Here is a 16,117-nt window from a genome sequence, read left to right as displayed (position 1 = left end):
ACTTTGGAAGGATATGCATTTAAGATTGGCACTGGCAGGAAGTTGTATCAGTACGCAAATTCTACAGAATGCAGATTGGACCTCCCTGTTTTAAGAACTATTTTCAGTTTTGTTCATTGCTCTGATACACTGAACAGTTGACTTGATTAAGTTGCAGCATGTTAAGTGAGTTTAAAAACAGAAAAGGCAGGTGGGATATGTGGATAGAGGAACAGAGTTAATGTTTCAGGTTGATCATCCAAAACATTAACCTTTTCTTCACAGGTGCTGATTTAACAGATTATTTCCAGTATTCTCTAGTTTTATATCAGACATCCAAAATCCTCAGTAATTTGCTTTTTTGTTAAGATTGAGTGAGTTGCTGTGTTAGCTATCACTGTCCAGCCCTGTGCTGGATAAAGCGTTGTGTATTCTGCCTTCAATCTTACCTGCTCACAGGGCATCCCTTTCAATTCGCCTGTGTGCAAAGCAGTGTGTCTTTTTATGAGTCATTGACTATTGCTTAGTTAATTCTTAGTGTGCAGAACAGACCCTATCAGCCTTGAGGAGCTAGAGTACACAAACATGTTACACCTGTGTACAGATGCAGTAGTCAAAGAACTACAAATATTACAGGGTCATATTACAGCTGTGTGTGCACACTGGTAAGTGCACATGCAGGAGGAATAGGAGACTACTGAGAATTGCCATTGTCTGAACCATGTTCCAGATCACCTTGATGTTTTCCCTGTTTCTTTTACTAATTGTGAAGTTTGAATCCTTTGAATGATTAACTATATGTGTAGAGAAAGCCCTAGTTGTCTTTGCAGAATATAGTGTTGTGATCTGTGTTGGAAGTTAATCTCCATAAAAGAGAACAGATTACACACGAGAACAGATTACATACTTGTGTTTTGGGAATGTTCATATGAACTTCCTGTTTCTGCATTCCAAAACTGTTGACTCTGCAGTACTACATGTGTAAAACTTCCCCTGAGCTTCACACTAATTAGACCTTGCTTTGATAAGCAATACAGATGATTGAGATGTTGAGACAATTATTCTAGGGAGGAGAGGGCTTGTTGACTCCAGCTTCATGCATACCTCCAGATGTTTCTTGAACAATAATCCTTCTGTGAAATTTAACATCAATTACTGGGAGAAACATTTTTTTTCTTTCCAAACATCTGTTCTTGCACCAGTTATGGCTGTATTTCATATACCACATACTCAACAGCACCAGGATTGCCACCACTGATACAAAAATGGAATTCACAGGATTGGTTTTTCAGACAAGGTGGAGTCACTACTCGAAGCAAACAAGGGGGCAAGTTTTAAAACCACCTTACTTAAAAGTAAATCCTTTTGTAGTTATTTTAAAATAACAATTTTTATTTCTGATCTCCCATGTATCCAAGATGGATTTGTAAATTATATTCATCTTGTAAGAACTCTGGCATTGACTTGAATGTGATAATGACCAGTTTACCAAAGTTACACATTGAAGCACTTTCTGAAAAGAGTCATTTGTGTTTGAATCCTGATTCCATTTCAAATATCTTCATGCACTTCATCCTCCAAAGAATGGGGTGATAAACTATGTTTCTTAAAGTAGGTTGAGGGTTTAGGAGGGAGTCTTAAAATGGCACATTCTGCACAAAGGGCCTTGTTGGGCTAAATAGCCCTTTCTCATTCCAGATTTTCTTAATCTGCCCTCATTGCAAGAAATCTAAAATTTCCTATAAATATCCAAAGTATTGTAGCCATTTCCCAGAAACTAAGTTCAATTACACTTTATATCACTTTTTCTTAACCTAAGAAAAAGTGCTAAAATCTCCAGTCAAACTCATCCTTAATTGTGCCAATTGGTGCCAAGCCTAAGGAGATTATTCCTGAAAAAAAAATCATTTTCATATAATCATAGAAAAGTACAGCACAATACAGGCCCTTCAGCCCACAATGTTGTGCTGACCTTTAAACCTCACCTAAGACTATCTAACCTCTACCTCCCCCATATCCCTCTATTTTAAATTCCTCCATATGCTTATCTAGCATCTCTTGAATTTGACCAATGTACCTACCTCCACCACTGCCCCAGGCAGCGCATTCCATGCCCCAACCACCCTCTGGATGAAAAACCTCCCTCTGATATCTCCCTTGAACCTCCCACCTATTACCTTAAAGCCATACCCTCTTGTATTGAGCATTGGTGCCCTGGGAAAGAGGCGCTGGCTGTTTATCTATTCCTCTTAATATTTTGTACACCTCTATCATGTCTCCCTTCATCCTCCTTCTCTCCAAAGAGTAAAGCCCTAGCTCCCTTAGTCTCTCCTCATAATGCATACTTTCCAAACCAGGCAGCATCCTGGTAAATCTCCTCTGCACCCTTTCCAACGCTTCCACATCAATCAAGTAAACAGTAATAAATTACATTCTAATCTTCAAAGTCACGAGTGAGGACCCTAGAAGGCTTTTTGAGGCTTAAGCCACGCCTCCGTGTTTTTGTTAGGAATGCAAGAACCACAACTGCATCTCTTCAAGATCCATGAAGTCCATATTGAATGGAGTGTGGATTTAACAAACTGTGTCCAGCTATAATTAAGGGTTTTTGAGAATCTTTAAATGTTTAGTGACTATTAATCTTTTTAAGTCTCCTACTTCCACATATACAAGTATTTTATGTATTCATTTAAAGGCCCAGAAAATTTATAACTCTGCACAATTAAGTATTAAAATGGAAATATGTATCCAAGGACCCAATGCATATATTAAATTGTTTAGCTCAGACAGATATTTCCAGCTATCCAGTGGTATGCTTTTGTGAAGATTGTTATCAGCCATACTATCTGATCATGAAACACTCAGCACCAGTTAGGTGTCCTGGGGTGACTTTCAATCTTAAGTCCACATGATCAAAGTAATTGATACAAGATAATCAACTTCTCCAAATGTTTCTCTTTATCTTCAATTGAAAATCTTATTTTATGATTTTCCAGTTCCACAACTCTAACCATTTTTTTGTGTGTGAACCTGACAGTCTTAAGCTTTGCAGCCACAGTCACCAAGACTGTTCCTTCTTAATGGACACACACTAAAGCAAAGTTCACCAGCACAGAACAGGAATGCACGAGGAGCTTTTGACTTCTTTATCTCACCAGTAAACTAACCCATTGCCTTTACTAACAATGTTATTGGAAGAGTAATATTGCAGAAATGTTTTATTGTTCTAATCAAGCTTATATATAGACAAAGAATGAACTGATACACTGATGAAAATATACAGGTCCTTTTTGGTCCATGAAAAATGCCTGGTTTATTGCATTAACATACTGATATTGTATGTCTTCTTTGTTCAATGTTAATTAAACATTGAAGTAATTGAATAATGCTATCAATCACGAAGTTAAAAATATTGCGAGAGTGAATTGACTTAATTTAGATCATTTTAATCAGCTAAGACCTGTATTTTCATTCAGACTGGGAAAGTCTCAGATTTGCTGAGAATTGAGCTCAGGCAAACTGACCTCAGTGCTTCTGCATTTGACCAGAATATTTACTGGAGGGACAATCAATAATTGAAAGCCTGTAAGTGTGAATTTTGGCCAAAGGTAATTGGGTTTGATTGTGATAAACCATTAGTCCTTAATACCCTGCTAATTTCCACTGTCAAGGCAACTTATTGGAAGGTAACCAGAGCCCTTGGAATCTTTCTTCAGCAGGAGTCAGTTCTATTTTTGGGGGGGGGGGGGGGTGGGGGGATGTGGGAATAGGAAGGGAGAGGATAAAATGGATGGGGAAGCTTTCAGCGAAAAGAGGTTGGCACCTGGCCACTGTTATACAAGCTGGGAATGTACAAAGTATAAATCAACATGGTTTCCTTTCTTGCTGGCATTTGGTTAAAGAACACATTGCAAGAGACTGAGGAGTAGGGAAATAATTTGCCTGACTACCCTCCTGATTTGAGAATGGTAGCTAGTTTGCAGAACTGAATGGAACAGTGCCCAGCCTTACTTTCCTTGATGTGTACAAGAACTACTATGCAGATGTGCATGAAGATAATTACTATTTTATGTTAAAAAAAAAGGACAAATTTTGTGGTCAAAATTATACTGAGTTGAGTCAGTATTTTGAACTATGACATGCAGTCCAGAAAATGACAGGAATGGTGGTCAATGTTTCTCGAGCTAAATTGGATTGTGCGCAATAAGAATGTTTTTTGTTCCAAGTTCATTCTTTGTTTGCATGTACTAGTAGATTGTGATGATAGAGCAATTCTAGTCACTGTTCTGATGCATTTTGTCCACAATAAAATATCATCTTAAAAGTACTTCCCAAACTAAATTCTTCTATGTGCAACAGAAACAATATTTGATCCCAGGATCAGGAAATGTCATTAAGTTAACAGGCACTCCAAAAGTTCATCTGCTTAGTGTAAAACTGGAAATTTATGGATTCCATTCTTAGTTGTTACTGCTAGCTAATCATTCTTGATATAGCTGTGAATTACAATGTGCCTGGGTGAAAGGAGGTGGGAGTGGGCAAAGTCAGTGGTAGTGGGAAAGAAACAGCCAGGTTTTCTGATGATTGCCCAGTGGTCTCTATTGGAAAATGCTTGTACACAGTGTTGAGTAACATAAGATTAGACTTGGCTCAATATTCCCTTCGTCAAACAGCTTGCAAAGACTTGCATTCCCAATTGACAATTGATGGTTCAAGAATGACTGTAAGCTATCAGAAGGCCCGGAGTATGAATCTGTTCCTTCCAGATAACACAGAGAACATTTGATGTGATTCTTGCAGGACCCACAATGCAAAATCCTGGATTTTGTGGCAGCAGCAAAGAAAGGAGAAAGCTGTGCAGAGTGGTCCAGAGATCCCCGTGGTGCGGACTTCCTCTTTCCCAGCATTGGTTGCTATCGGACCTCGAGGGGATCTATGCCATTCAATAACATTGATTTCATCAAGGCAGTTGAGCAGTTAATAATATTTAAGCATTCCCATAAAAGGAAAACCTGGTAGTAAGAGGCATTTTAAACGCCATACAGAATCCAAATTAACATCTGGGTCATGCACATGAGATTAAGGACAAAGCTAAAATAGTCTTTAAAAGAAAAAACATCTCTAGAACTTTGTAATATTTGAGGAAATCCTTGTCTAGTTTCTAGGCCTAGAAAGATTGTTGAATTGTAATTGTAGCTTGTTGCTATTAAAAACTCACTTGCACCTCATGCAATGTTATGATAGAATAGTTTGCAGAAAAAATCTTCCTGAGGGTGGAACAAGGCACAACTGACACAAATTTCTGGATTCCTCTGTTAATCTCCAAAATTTGCTATCAGTTTTGCCTACATTTTGCTTGTGAAATCTGACCCAGCACTTTGGGCATTCCAAAAGAAATGTGGCTTTGAATTGTTAAGTGGTGTGGACATTTCATGCATAATATTGTGTTGCAGATTAATAGACTTTCAGAGCAAAATACACAGGAATCTAATGTGTGATTATTGCAGAGAATAGTACCTCCCTTGTCCCCCAACCACCCAATGTTCCTTCATGCTGTGTGAGATCATCAATGTACACCATAAATTAAAACAAAACTTATTTCCTGTGAGTTTCATGTTCACTTCAAAATTAATTTGTGGTGGGGATTAAAGCTCTTCTATTTAGGTTTAAAAGATGTTATTAAAGACAGAACCCTGCCTCCTCCATCATAATGAGAAGCAGAAGCTATTTGAATGATAACAGCCAAGTCAGATAATTCTGTTTCATGAATTGGGTATAGCAGTGGCACAGAAGTAAAGCTACCATAGAACTAATCTAACAATCCAGATATCCAAGCTCAAGTCCCTCCACAGCTGCTGGGGAATTTAACTTTAGTTAAAAGTTGGAAAATGAAACAACAACTAGTCTTTGTAATGATAACCACAAAAACAACCAGATCTGATTCAGTAATATCCTACATATGACTCTACATGATTGACTCTGACTCTGAAATGGCTCAGCAAACCATTCATTTGTCAATGGTTTTATACCATGTTCTCAATGAACAATTAAGGATGGACAACAATTGCTAATCTTGCCAGTGCTGCCCAAAAATGAATGAATAAAACTGCAAAACAGTATCATAATGAGCATTCCCAGTTGGAGACACCATGTGAAGAGAACATATCTGGAAAATACATGCTTGAATAAACACCTAACTCTTGAAGCCTTCAACTGGTTATATATAAAATATCACCAGCTACAGGCAGAATTTTAATCCTTTTCCTCTTCAATTTTTTTTGCTTTTTCTAAAGCCAGAGTTGTTCATGGAGCAACCATCATCTGCTATCTGGCTAAATTCCCTATGTAATCAGGCCTAGATTAGGATTGTCCACTATCCAGGATTGTCCTGGAATCCACAGGAATTAGAGATGAAGCTGAACACCACTCCCAGCAACCTGGATGACAGAATAAAATTGGGAAAAAGTCATTAAAAGATAAATGTATTATTTTAGTGCATGTATTACTTTCATTATCAGTTTTCAAAATATTGGAAATAGGACAGAAAGGTTGTTCAAATGACAGTAAGTAAAAAGCCAATTGGATAACAGGAAGTTTATTCCTTTCCACTTGGTGTGGGAAGACCGTGCAGTAGACTATGGACCAATGTGTGACAGGTGACCATTGGCAGGTGTTTGGAACACAAGATTGGAGGCAGAAGATCCCTGTGATGAAATCAACCATTGCCCAAGGTATTACTGTCATCAGTGTATTAATTTGTGCATTCAGATGATAGCAACAGTAATAGAACAGTGATTAGGATAATAAACAGTAATATATTTCCAAATCAGAAGGCAAATTCCAGGCAGCACTATTGCCGTGTGTCCGCTACCCCGTTTCTCTTAGTAGTGGTACTGCCAGGCTAGGAGGTTAATGGTGATTCATTGATAAATTGTTCTGGTACATTTTGTGGATGATACCACAGTCTTTGGTGGAAAATATGACTGTCAGGCTATTGCTTGACTAGGATGTGAGAAAGATTAGATAAGTAGGGTAATGCCAGGTGTTTAGTTTAATTCTTCTGGTGTAGTGGTTTTGTTTAGTTAAGTGGCTTTGTTGGCCATTTTGGAGGGCAGTTAACCGTCAACCACACTGGTGTGGTTCTAGAATCCTAAATGCCACAATGAAGGACGGGCAGATTAACTTCCGTAAGGATGTTAATAAACCAGATGACAATCAATTATTTCGTGGTCACCATTACTGATACCAGTGTATTTTAAATTCCAAATTTATTTAATGATTTTAAATTTCCTGGCTGGTGTGGTGAGACATGGACTCGTGTCTTTGGGTCTTCACTAGTCCAGCAATTTAACCATTATGGTGTAGGCCTGAGTAAATCAAGGCCATATTGAATAAAAAATTACAAGTCCTGAACATACTTGTATCATAAACCCTGAAACCACATTTACTGGAAGCCTTTGATACTAATTTCCTTCCTAAACCAGGTTTATGCACGTCGCTGCAAATAGCTGGTATACGCAATTATTCCCAGTTACAATGCAAGTCCTTGGTACATACACTTAGCATTGCAGTGATTATGCTTAGGATGTTGCAATTGTGAAAATTAATTCACTCCAAGTAAAACAATTAAAATTGAATAGTGGAATACTGCTTGTGCTGATACTTCCCAGAATGCTTCTGCTTTGCTGAATATTTTCTTGCTGTATTAGCTTCTAAAACCTCAGCACCACCCACAGTGCATTAATATCAAAGTTATGAAATTTGCAGGAGCATCTTATTTTGAACCCCAGCTCAAGTGCCACCCACAGACTGCTGGGTAGCATTGTGTACAGTGATAGATATCAAATTGTTGTAATCCAGCAACTCAGATATTCATTTTTAAACCAACTACATGAAAAAATAGCTTCTAGTATCTTTCTGCTGTTGTACTTTGATCTGTATTTCAGCTCTAGCAAGCAATGTTCACTGATATTTCTTCATTTGATAGGCAACAGCCCACTTTTAAATATGTTTTGTACTCTCATTGGCATTTAAAACACATTCATATGCTGTTTGATGAGCAAGTTAAGGGAAAAGCAGGTGAAGCCACTTAAATTGGAGGTGGCCTATCACTGATATTGTTTAGTTTTAATCGCTTGCTCAGAGCATCTGCTTTGAATGCATTAGAGGTTCCAGGGATTTAACAGCAGCAACTTTTAGCTTGTTACTGCATAAAAGATGGTTCATAATATTTTAACCCAGCTGATATTTCACTTGCCTGTGAACACAGCAGCAAGAGGTTTGTTATTCATGAATGTGCGTTGATAGTTTTTAATCAACAACATGAAACAGAGAAAATAAGCTGAATATTTTTAGTATTTAAATCTTCCAGAGAAGGTAAAAACTACCATTTCAGTACACCTTGCAGTAATTGAATAAGAAAGTGTTTACTCTTAACTTGGTAGCAGTAGATCAAAATATTTTCAAAAAGTAATTGTCATTTTTATTCACGTGTAATCTTTATTTATCATTTTATGTAGAGTAGATAGTGGGCAAAGGCATCATTTTACATGTTCATGACAAGCACCTGTCTTTCATTCCCTTTCAGAGCACCATAGTGAGAGTGCTGAGGATAATGGGAGCATTCGGTGTACAGACAGCACCCATTCATTGAATGAGCATCCAACAACTGTGGAGCAGAGCCAGCAGGTAAACATCAAAGGCTGCAGCAAAATCTGTTTCAAGCACAATTTGGAGAGAGAAAGGAAATTTGACTAATGCTCTAATTTATGAAGAGAGTTCAAAAAATAAAAATCTGCAGATGCTAGAAATCTGAAATTAAAAAAAGAATACAGAAAATAATTGGCAGGTCAAACAGCATCTGTGGAGAGAGAAAGAGTTATCATTTCAGGTCAATGACCTTTCATCATAAACTCTTGGATATGTTTCTGATGTAAGGGTACACACTTGACACTTTCTTTCTCCAGGGATGATGCCCGATGTGTAAAGTATGTCCAGCATTGTTTTCATTACAAAGGAAATAATATGTATCCAGAAATGGCAGTGTCTCTTTATAATTTGGGTGGTTTGGGGTTCTGCCATTGGCGATATGGAGAGCTCCAATTAGAATCCCATGGAGATTAGAGATCCCATCATTTTTATTCATGTCTATTGATAAGGAATAATGTCTTATGTGAGTGAACCACAAATAAATATGGGCTTAAAATGTTTAAAAGAGTATGTTTTAACTACAAAATTTTGCTCCAACATTGCGTGGTTTCTGGTGGAAGATTAAATAATTCAAGGTGGCAAAAAAATCATCACTAAAAGGGAATATTGTGTATGACTTGGTCACTGAATACATAAAGGAACCTGAGTGAAGAATTATAAATTGAAATTCTACATCTTTGTGTTCAGGTTTTTAGTACATTCATATAGATGTCATTTTATATTTTGCATTGTTCACATTATTGGCAATTCTTTTCCAATTTAGCGTTGAAGAACAATGTGTTTCGTAAGCTCTTTTTTGATGTTGTACAGTGGTAGCTCAGTGATGAAATCATTTTGATCACATGCCACTCATTTTTTTTTCCTTTGCTTCTCGTTTCTCCTTTCTTGAATAGCAATTCTTTTCCCATTGATGCATATTTTCATTGTTGCATTTCATTAATATGCATGCCCACTTTCTGTGTGTGGGTCTCAGCAATGGTTGCTGACAACCTACTTGACCATGAAGGATTCACAACCAAACTGAAAGTTGTATTATACCATATTCACAACTGTAGAATTCCAGTGGAAATAGCTGGGCAGTGATGAGGAGCATAGATCTTAGCAAATTTTCTTTCTCTAACCATGGAGCAGTGTGTCATCTTCACAGCACACATACATAAAATTAGAATTGTTGCTGCACATCTTCATCAATCAAACGGAAAAAAAGTAGTTGCTTGTATTAATGACAAGAAGGAATATTAAAGTTGAGATAGGCAATTTAACAAGTAGAATGAATGCGTGTTATGTTCTAGCTTTGAAAGGAACTTAGTTGAGTTGCTCTTTTTGATCCGTTCATTTTCATCTGTGGCTAATAATTTCTCAAGTTGCAAATAAATCTTTTAGTCTTTACAGAAAGCCTCAAGTGATTCTGGATTTAAAAGTTGCACTGGAGAAACTGACACCAGCGTCTTGTCTGACAATTCATTGGCCATGAGTCCAGAGACCCTGGACAGTTTTGAGAAGATGAAACTTGAAGTGCAGAGATTGAGGGAGGAAAAGAAACTGATGGAAAACAAGCTGATGGAGCTGAAGACACAGATTGAGACATCAGTGCCTCAAATGGAGTAAATATTTTATTTATTAAATTTCAATACCTCGGTCAAGTTGTTATAGGTTAACATTTATAAGACAGAGAAGATTAAGTATGTTGGGCACAGACTCAGCCATGTTTCAAGCCAAGTAGATGCCATTGACCCTTTTCCTTCTCTACCAACATCCTTCAATATTCGTAGGGTTTAGGATAACTTCCACAAGCCCGCTAAGACTATCCAGCACTACCTTTCCACCAGTTCGCTCCATCCTTTCACCAACCCTGTGTTGTTAAGCTACTTGTCCAGCATCCAAAGTTAGAAGAACTGAGAATTCTTCCAGTTAAAAGTTAGTTAGACCTAGTTATCATCTCCAGCACCCCACAAACCTGCCTATCCCCTTCTCCCCACCCACACACCATCCCACATCTCACAAACTCTGTACTCCGATACTGTTACTTAACTGTCCTTAGTCTTGGACTGGAATTGCCATTTAATTCAACTGAGTTTCCAATTCCATAGCCTCCCAATCACAAAGATTGCCTCCTCATGATACAAGATGATGGTTGATGTGATCTTGGCCTCAACTTTCCTGCCTGTTCATCACAACCCTTTGCTGCCCTATAGTCCAAAATCTGTCAATCTCAATTGATCAATACATATGATAGCTAACCTACTGCTATGATATTAGATCATGCCAACTAATGAGGCACGAGTTTCAGCAGTTTGTATTTTCAGAAACAACAAATGTGGTAAGCAGTCACTGCTAATTTAAAGATCCAAACAATGACAGAAAATATTAGAAGACCTGGAGTGGGATGTTTATTACAGCATGATATTTCCTGGAGTTTTTATCTGATTTCAATGTTCTGCACAAATATTAACCCTTAGTAAGGTCCAGGTGACCACATTAGCAATTTGAAAAATGGCACCAACATTTAGATAAGATGATGTTTGATAATGTATTGCAAATATATTGATATAATGCAGTTAATAAGGAAGAAATTTATTAACCACCTTTCATTATTGTCAGGACTTCTCAAAGTTTTTCATGGTTAGTTCATAGATGTGAGAGAGGAGCACAGTTGGCCCACCTCTGACATATGAAAAAAAAATTGGGCTTTTTACGATCCTCCAAGCAGACAAAACTGCTTGGTAGAACCTTTGGTGAGGAAGCCCCAAGCAGCAAAATGGCCTTCTGCACAGTGATGGGATTTCTGGGGCAGCTAAACTAAGCCCCATTCAAAGTAAAGAGAAAAGATGTTGATAGCTGGCTAACTCCCATTCTCAGTCGAAGCCTAAAACATACAGAATGCTTCTAAAAGTTTGAGATATTCAGAAACATTCAAAAATATTTTAAGACTTAAAAAAACAAACAAAACTGAATGTTAAAAGAATAAAATATCAAAAGATACTAAAGCATTAAAACAATTTATAAGAATATATTAAGTAGGACTAGGCCATCAAGCCCTTTGAACCTGCTCCATCATTCACAAGATCACGTCTGATCTTCTACCTCAGTGCCGTGTTCCTGCACTACTCCTAGATCCCTTGATTCCCAGAAATATTTTGATATCTGTTTTGAATTCACATAATAACTGAACCTATATAGCCATCTGAGGAAGAGAATTCCAAAGTTCATTAACCTCTGAGTGAAGGGATTTCTCTTCATCTTGGTCATAGTCTACCTTTTATTTTGAGACGGTGACCCTTGGTTCTGAACTCCTTAACCAATGGAAACATCCTCCTTGCATCCAGCCTGCCAAGAACACCTTTGAACATCAACATTTCCCAATCTCTCACTATTTAAAAAGACTCTGCTTTTCTTTTTTGTTCACCAACATGAATGACTTTGCCATTTTCTCACATTATATTTCATCTGCCATGTTGCTACCAAGTCATTCAGTCTGTCCTTATTCCCAAGAAGACTTCCAGATTTATAGATTTCTAAACACCAATAAATATCTCATTAAAACTTGTCAAGAAATCTAAATGAAAATTCCTTCAAAATATTAAAAATTTTACAATGGTTTTTATAAGATTAACAAGTGTATTTTTAAACTAAAAATCTACTAACTTTTACATTGAAGGCATTTTCCAAAGACTCTTTCAGCCATTCCTTTCCATTCAAAGTAAGGGGAACAGGCTAGTTGTTCCTCCACTTGCCTGATACAGAATTCTTCAGTAAATCTGGAATCAAGTATGAGGCATTTTTTAGCAAAGTCCCGTCCCCTGCTGAACTCTGTTAGGATTCCTGAGTTAGAGTGCAGTTAGCTACCAGCAGCTTCCAGATTTCCACATCCAGCATAGATGTGTGTGGAAATCTGGATGTTGTTCCAAGTTGCATGTGGTAATATTGATAAACCCTGGTATTTTTTGTGAAAGTTACCTACAAACACAGGTCATTGTTGAGTGAACCATTGTATTCATAGAGTAATATATTAAATAAACATTCTATACAATGGAATATTAATACATAAGAAGCTTAGAACTCAGAACTGATTCCGAGTTTCCTTGTTACAACCATGCCCCTCACTTCCCCCCTCTAATCACATTAATGGATCATCTAGTTAATCAATTAACTTAACTGGACTGAGCCAATTAATTTGTAAGAAGGAGATGTGGGGGAGGGGTTTGGTATGTATCTCATCTGAAGACAATGGGTCAACTGATCAAATTAAGTAAACTAGATATACAGTAGTTTATGGTAAAACAGATCATTCTCAACTGATCATTCAGCATTTGTGGAGAAACGGTTTCAGATGATCTTTCCAGAATAAGGTATTGGTGGTGTTGAGTTGTGGCTTGTGTCTGTGAATCATCATCTGATTTCAATGTACTGAACAAATATTAATCCATAGCAAGGTCCAGCTGACCACATCAGCGATTTGAATTTTTACTGTGTACTTAGAGAAGCAAATTGAGGTGCTTCTCAAGCATGGTGACTGCACAGTAGGTAGGAACATATTTATGATTTATCAGAGAGATGCTGAAGAAACTTTTGAACATTAGGAGTGTTGATTATCTGAAATACCAGGACGTCCACAGGGAGGGGCAGAGTTCTTGATAACATTAGTTTTAATTTATTTTGCATGGTATTTAAGTGGAAAATATTGAAAATATGTATATTAAACATTAATAATGACATTCACTTTATATTCATTCCTTGACAGCTCTTTACAAAATCAGACTTTGGATAATGCTGAGCAGAAGAAGAGTGTGGAAGAGGATCTGACACTGCCAGAGGGGGGGACGGACGCAAAGAAGGACAACCTTGATGTGTGGGGCCTCAGAGAGGAGATCATAAAGTTAACTGTGAAATTACAAAACTCGGAAACCATCATCAGTCTCCTGAAAGAACAGCTGGAGCTCAACTCTTCCCAGACTGGAGAAAAACCTTTCAATCCAGAGCTCATTGTAAATATGGCCAAAGAAATTGAGCGACTAAAATCAGAGCTTAGCCTGACTCAGATGCAGCACTCGAAGGCAGACATGCAACAGTATGACAGAGGGACTAAGCGGGCCAGACCCCATTCACTAGACCTTGGAGCTCTCTTGTCACAGGGTAATAATGAGACCCCATGTGTGACTGATGCTGTTCAACAGGTTAGTGTGAATACGTTGCAGTAATTTAACAAAAAAATTAAAATCTTCCAATAATATTTTAACTTGCATCTCCACTTAGGTGTGTGTTACCAAGCCCTTGCCCATTTTGATTAGTTGGTGTTTGCTGGAAGGTGCATTAATTCATCTCAGTGTCTGTGTTTATGTTGAAAATAATGTCAATGAAAAGCTTGAGGTTGCTTTTATTCATGCTGATTTTGGAAATCATTCAGGTATATACACTCTCTGTTCCTGATGGGTTACTTGCCATTTACATTTGTTCTTTTATGTAAGCATTTTATGTTTTTAGACACATTTTCCCCAAACCTATATATATATATTTTGCTTACTGATGACTGGCATACAGGAGCCAGTTAAAATAAATTTTAAAAAATTGATAACCAGAGCAGTTCTACAAGGCAGTGGTAGCTGTACAAAACGGTGAGGCTGCACTTGGAGTATTATGTTCAGTTTTTGTTACCTTGTTATAGGAAAGATGTTATTAAGCTGGAAAGAGTGCAGAAATGATTTACGTGAATTTTGTCAGGACTTGAGGGCGTGAGTCCTAGGGAGAGGTTTTTTTTTTGAGAGGTTTATTCCTTGGAGCGTAGGATACTGTGGTGATCTTATAGAGGTGTATAACATCATAAGGGGCATAGATAAGGTCAATGCACTCAGTCTTTTTTCCCAGGGAAAGGGAATCAAAAACTAAAGGGCATATGTTTATGAGAGGGAAAGGATTTAAACAGGACCTGAGGGCAACCTCTTCACACAGAGGTTGTTGCATGTATGGAACGAGCTGCCAGAGGAAGTGGTTGAGGCAGGTATAATAACAACATTTAAAAGCTGCTTGGACAGGTACATGGATAGGAAAGGTTTAGAGTGATATGGGCCAAATGCTGGCAAATGGGACTAACTGGGCATCTTGGTCAGTATGGATGTTGGGCTGAAGGGCCTGTTTCCATGCTGTATTACTCTATAACTAGATCACAGTCAGATAAACATCATCATCTTTTAAAAGATGCTCACAATCTCAACAAATGTTCTTCTTTTTACTTGAATGGCTTCATCTTTGAAGTTAGACAGTGAAAACCAGGCCATGTATCCAATGGTGTGGTGTGCAGTATCATAGAGAAACGTTCTTGTCCTGCATATAGTGATTTGTGCTGGGAAGGTGGAGTGAGGGAAGATAAGCCAGAAAGGTGAAAGTGTTAGAAAATCAGAAAAAACTCCAGATGCTGGAAGTCTGAAATAAAAACAAAAGATGCCAGAAAAATTCAGCAGGTCGGACAACCATCTTGGAAAGAAACAGTCAACATTTCAGGTCTTCGACCATTCTCTTTCTGGGAAAGAGAGAGATAAGTTAGCTTTGAATAGGAGAGAAAATGGGGGAGGGATGTGTAGAACAAAGGGAATGTTTGTGTTAAGGTTACCAGCACATTAAGCTGCTTAGTCAGTGTATGTGTTGTTAATGGTAAGGTTACAGGATCTGCCCAGCAGGCCAGACATGTACAAGCAGGATAAGAAAAACTGGGCCAACATAATATAAACACTGAAAATGAAAAATGCTGGAAAAAAATTGACAGGTTACGCAGCATCTATGGAAAGAGCAATAGTTAATGTTTCGGATAAGGGACCCTAAATCAGGCTTGAGAAAGAAGGTGGTATAGGTAGCAGTGAAGGTGAAGCAGGACAATGGGTTAAAGTGCTGTTAAATTTATTTGCATTTGTGATGTATTACCTATCTTATGAAAATAACGCATCTCTTAAACAGAGCTCTGTATTGTATGCAACACAAACAATTCAATTCAAGATGCATGGGTTGTGAATTATTTTCTTGTATTATAGGATTAAGGTTTGATGTAAAATCCATGTTTTGAGCCTTTGTTTCCTTATGTGAATGATTTCTAATTTTTGTATGCTGAAGTTTTTTAAGCTCCTACGTTGTGACATAGACATGGTTAGCTTTCAGACAGACACTTCCAATAGTGACCTCCCGTATGTGTGGATGCTTTCATATCCTGACACCCATTAGTCCCTTTCCCCTCTCCTTATTTCCCTGTACCCCTGCAATTTATTCTCTCTCACATTTGTCCATCAGTTCCCCATTGATTCCTTTTGCCATTAACCTACATTAAAGGGTAATTTACAGGGATTAACCTACCGGCTCATCTTTGGGACGTGGGAAGAAACCAGAGCAGCTGGAGGAAATCACATGGTCTCAGAAAAGATATGTCAACTCCACACAGACAGTACTC

The 16,117-nt window shown here is 37.8% G+C and overlaps 1 protein-coding gene across 13 annotated transcripts in view; it reads left to right on the top strand.

The window, feature by feature from the left end:
- The window catches only part of pde4dip (phosphodiesterase 4D interacting protein), a 342,932-nt gene that overhangs the window by 250,777 nt on the left and 76,038 nt on the right, over window positions 1–16,117 (top strand). For all 13 annotated transcript variants that reach the window (XM_052010871.1, XM_052010870.1, XM_052010862.1 and 10 more), the window contains 3 exons: window positions 8,567–8,667; window positions 10,072–10,292; window positions 13,430–13,862. In XM_052010871.1, coding sequence (XP_051866831.1) covers window positions 8,567–8,667; window positions 10,072–10,292; window positions 13,430–13,862 — 755 coding nt within the window. The remainder of the gene's footprint in view (window positions 1–8,566; window positions 8,668–10,071; window positions 10,293–13,429; window positions 13,863–16,117) is intronic.

The sequence above is a fragment of the Pristis pectinata genome, chromosome 3 (genome assembly GCF_009764475.1).
Source record: "Pristis pectinata isolate sPriPec2 chromosome 3, sPriPec2.1.pri, whole genome shotgun sequence".
In the NCBI taxonomy this organism is placed as follows: Eukaryota; Metazoa; Chordata; class Chondrichthyes; order Rhinopristiformes; family Pristidae; genus Pristis; species Pristis pectinata.
The sequence above is the reverse complement of the archived record's forward strand: the minus strand, read 5'-3'. Positions and strand labels throughout refer to the sequence as shown.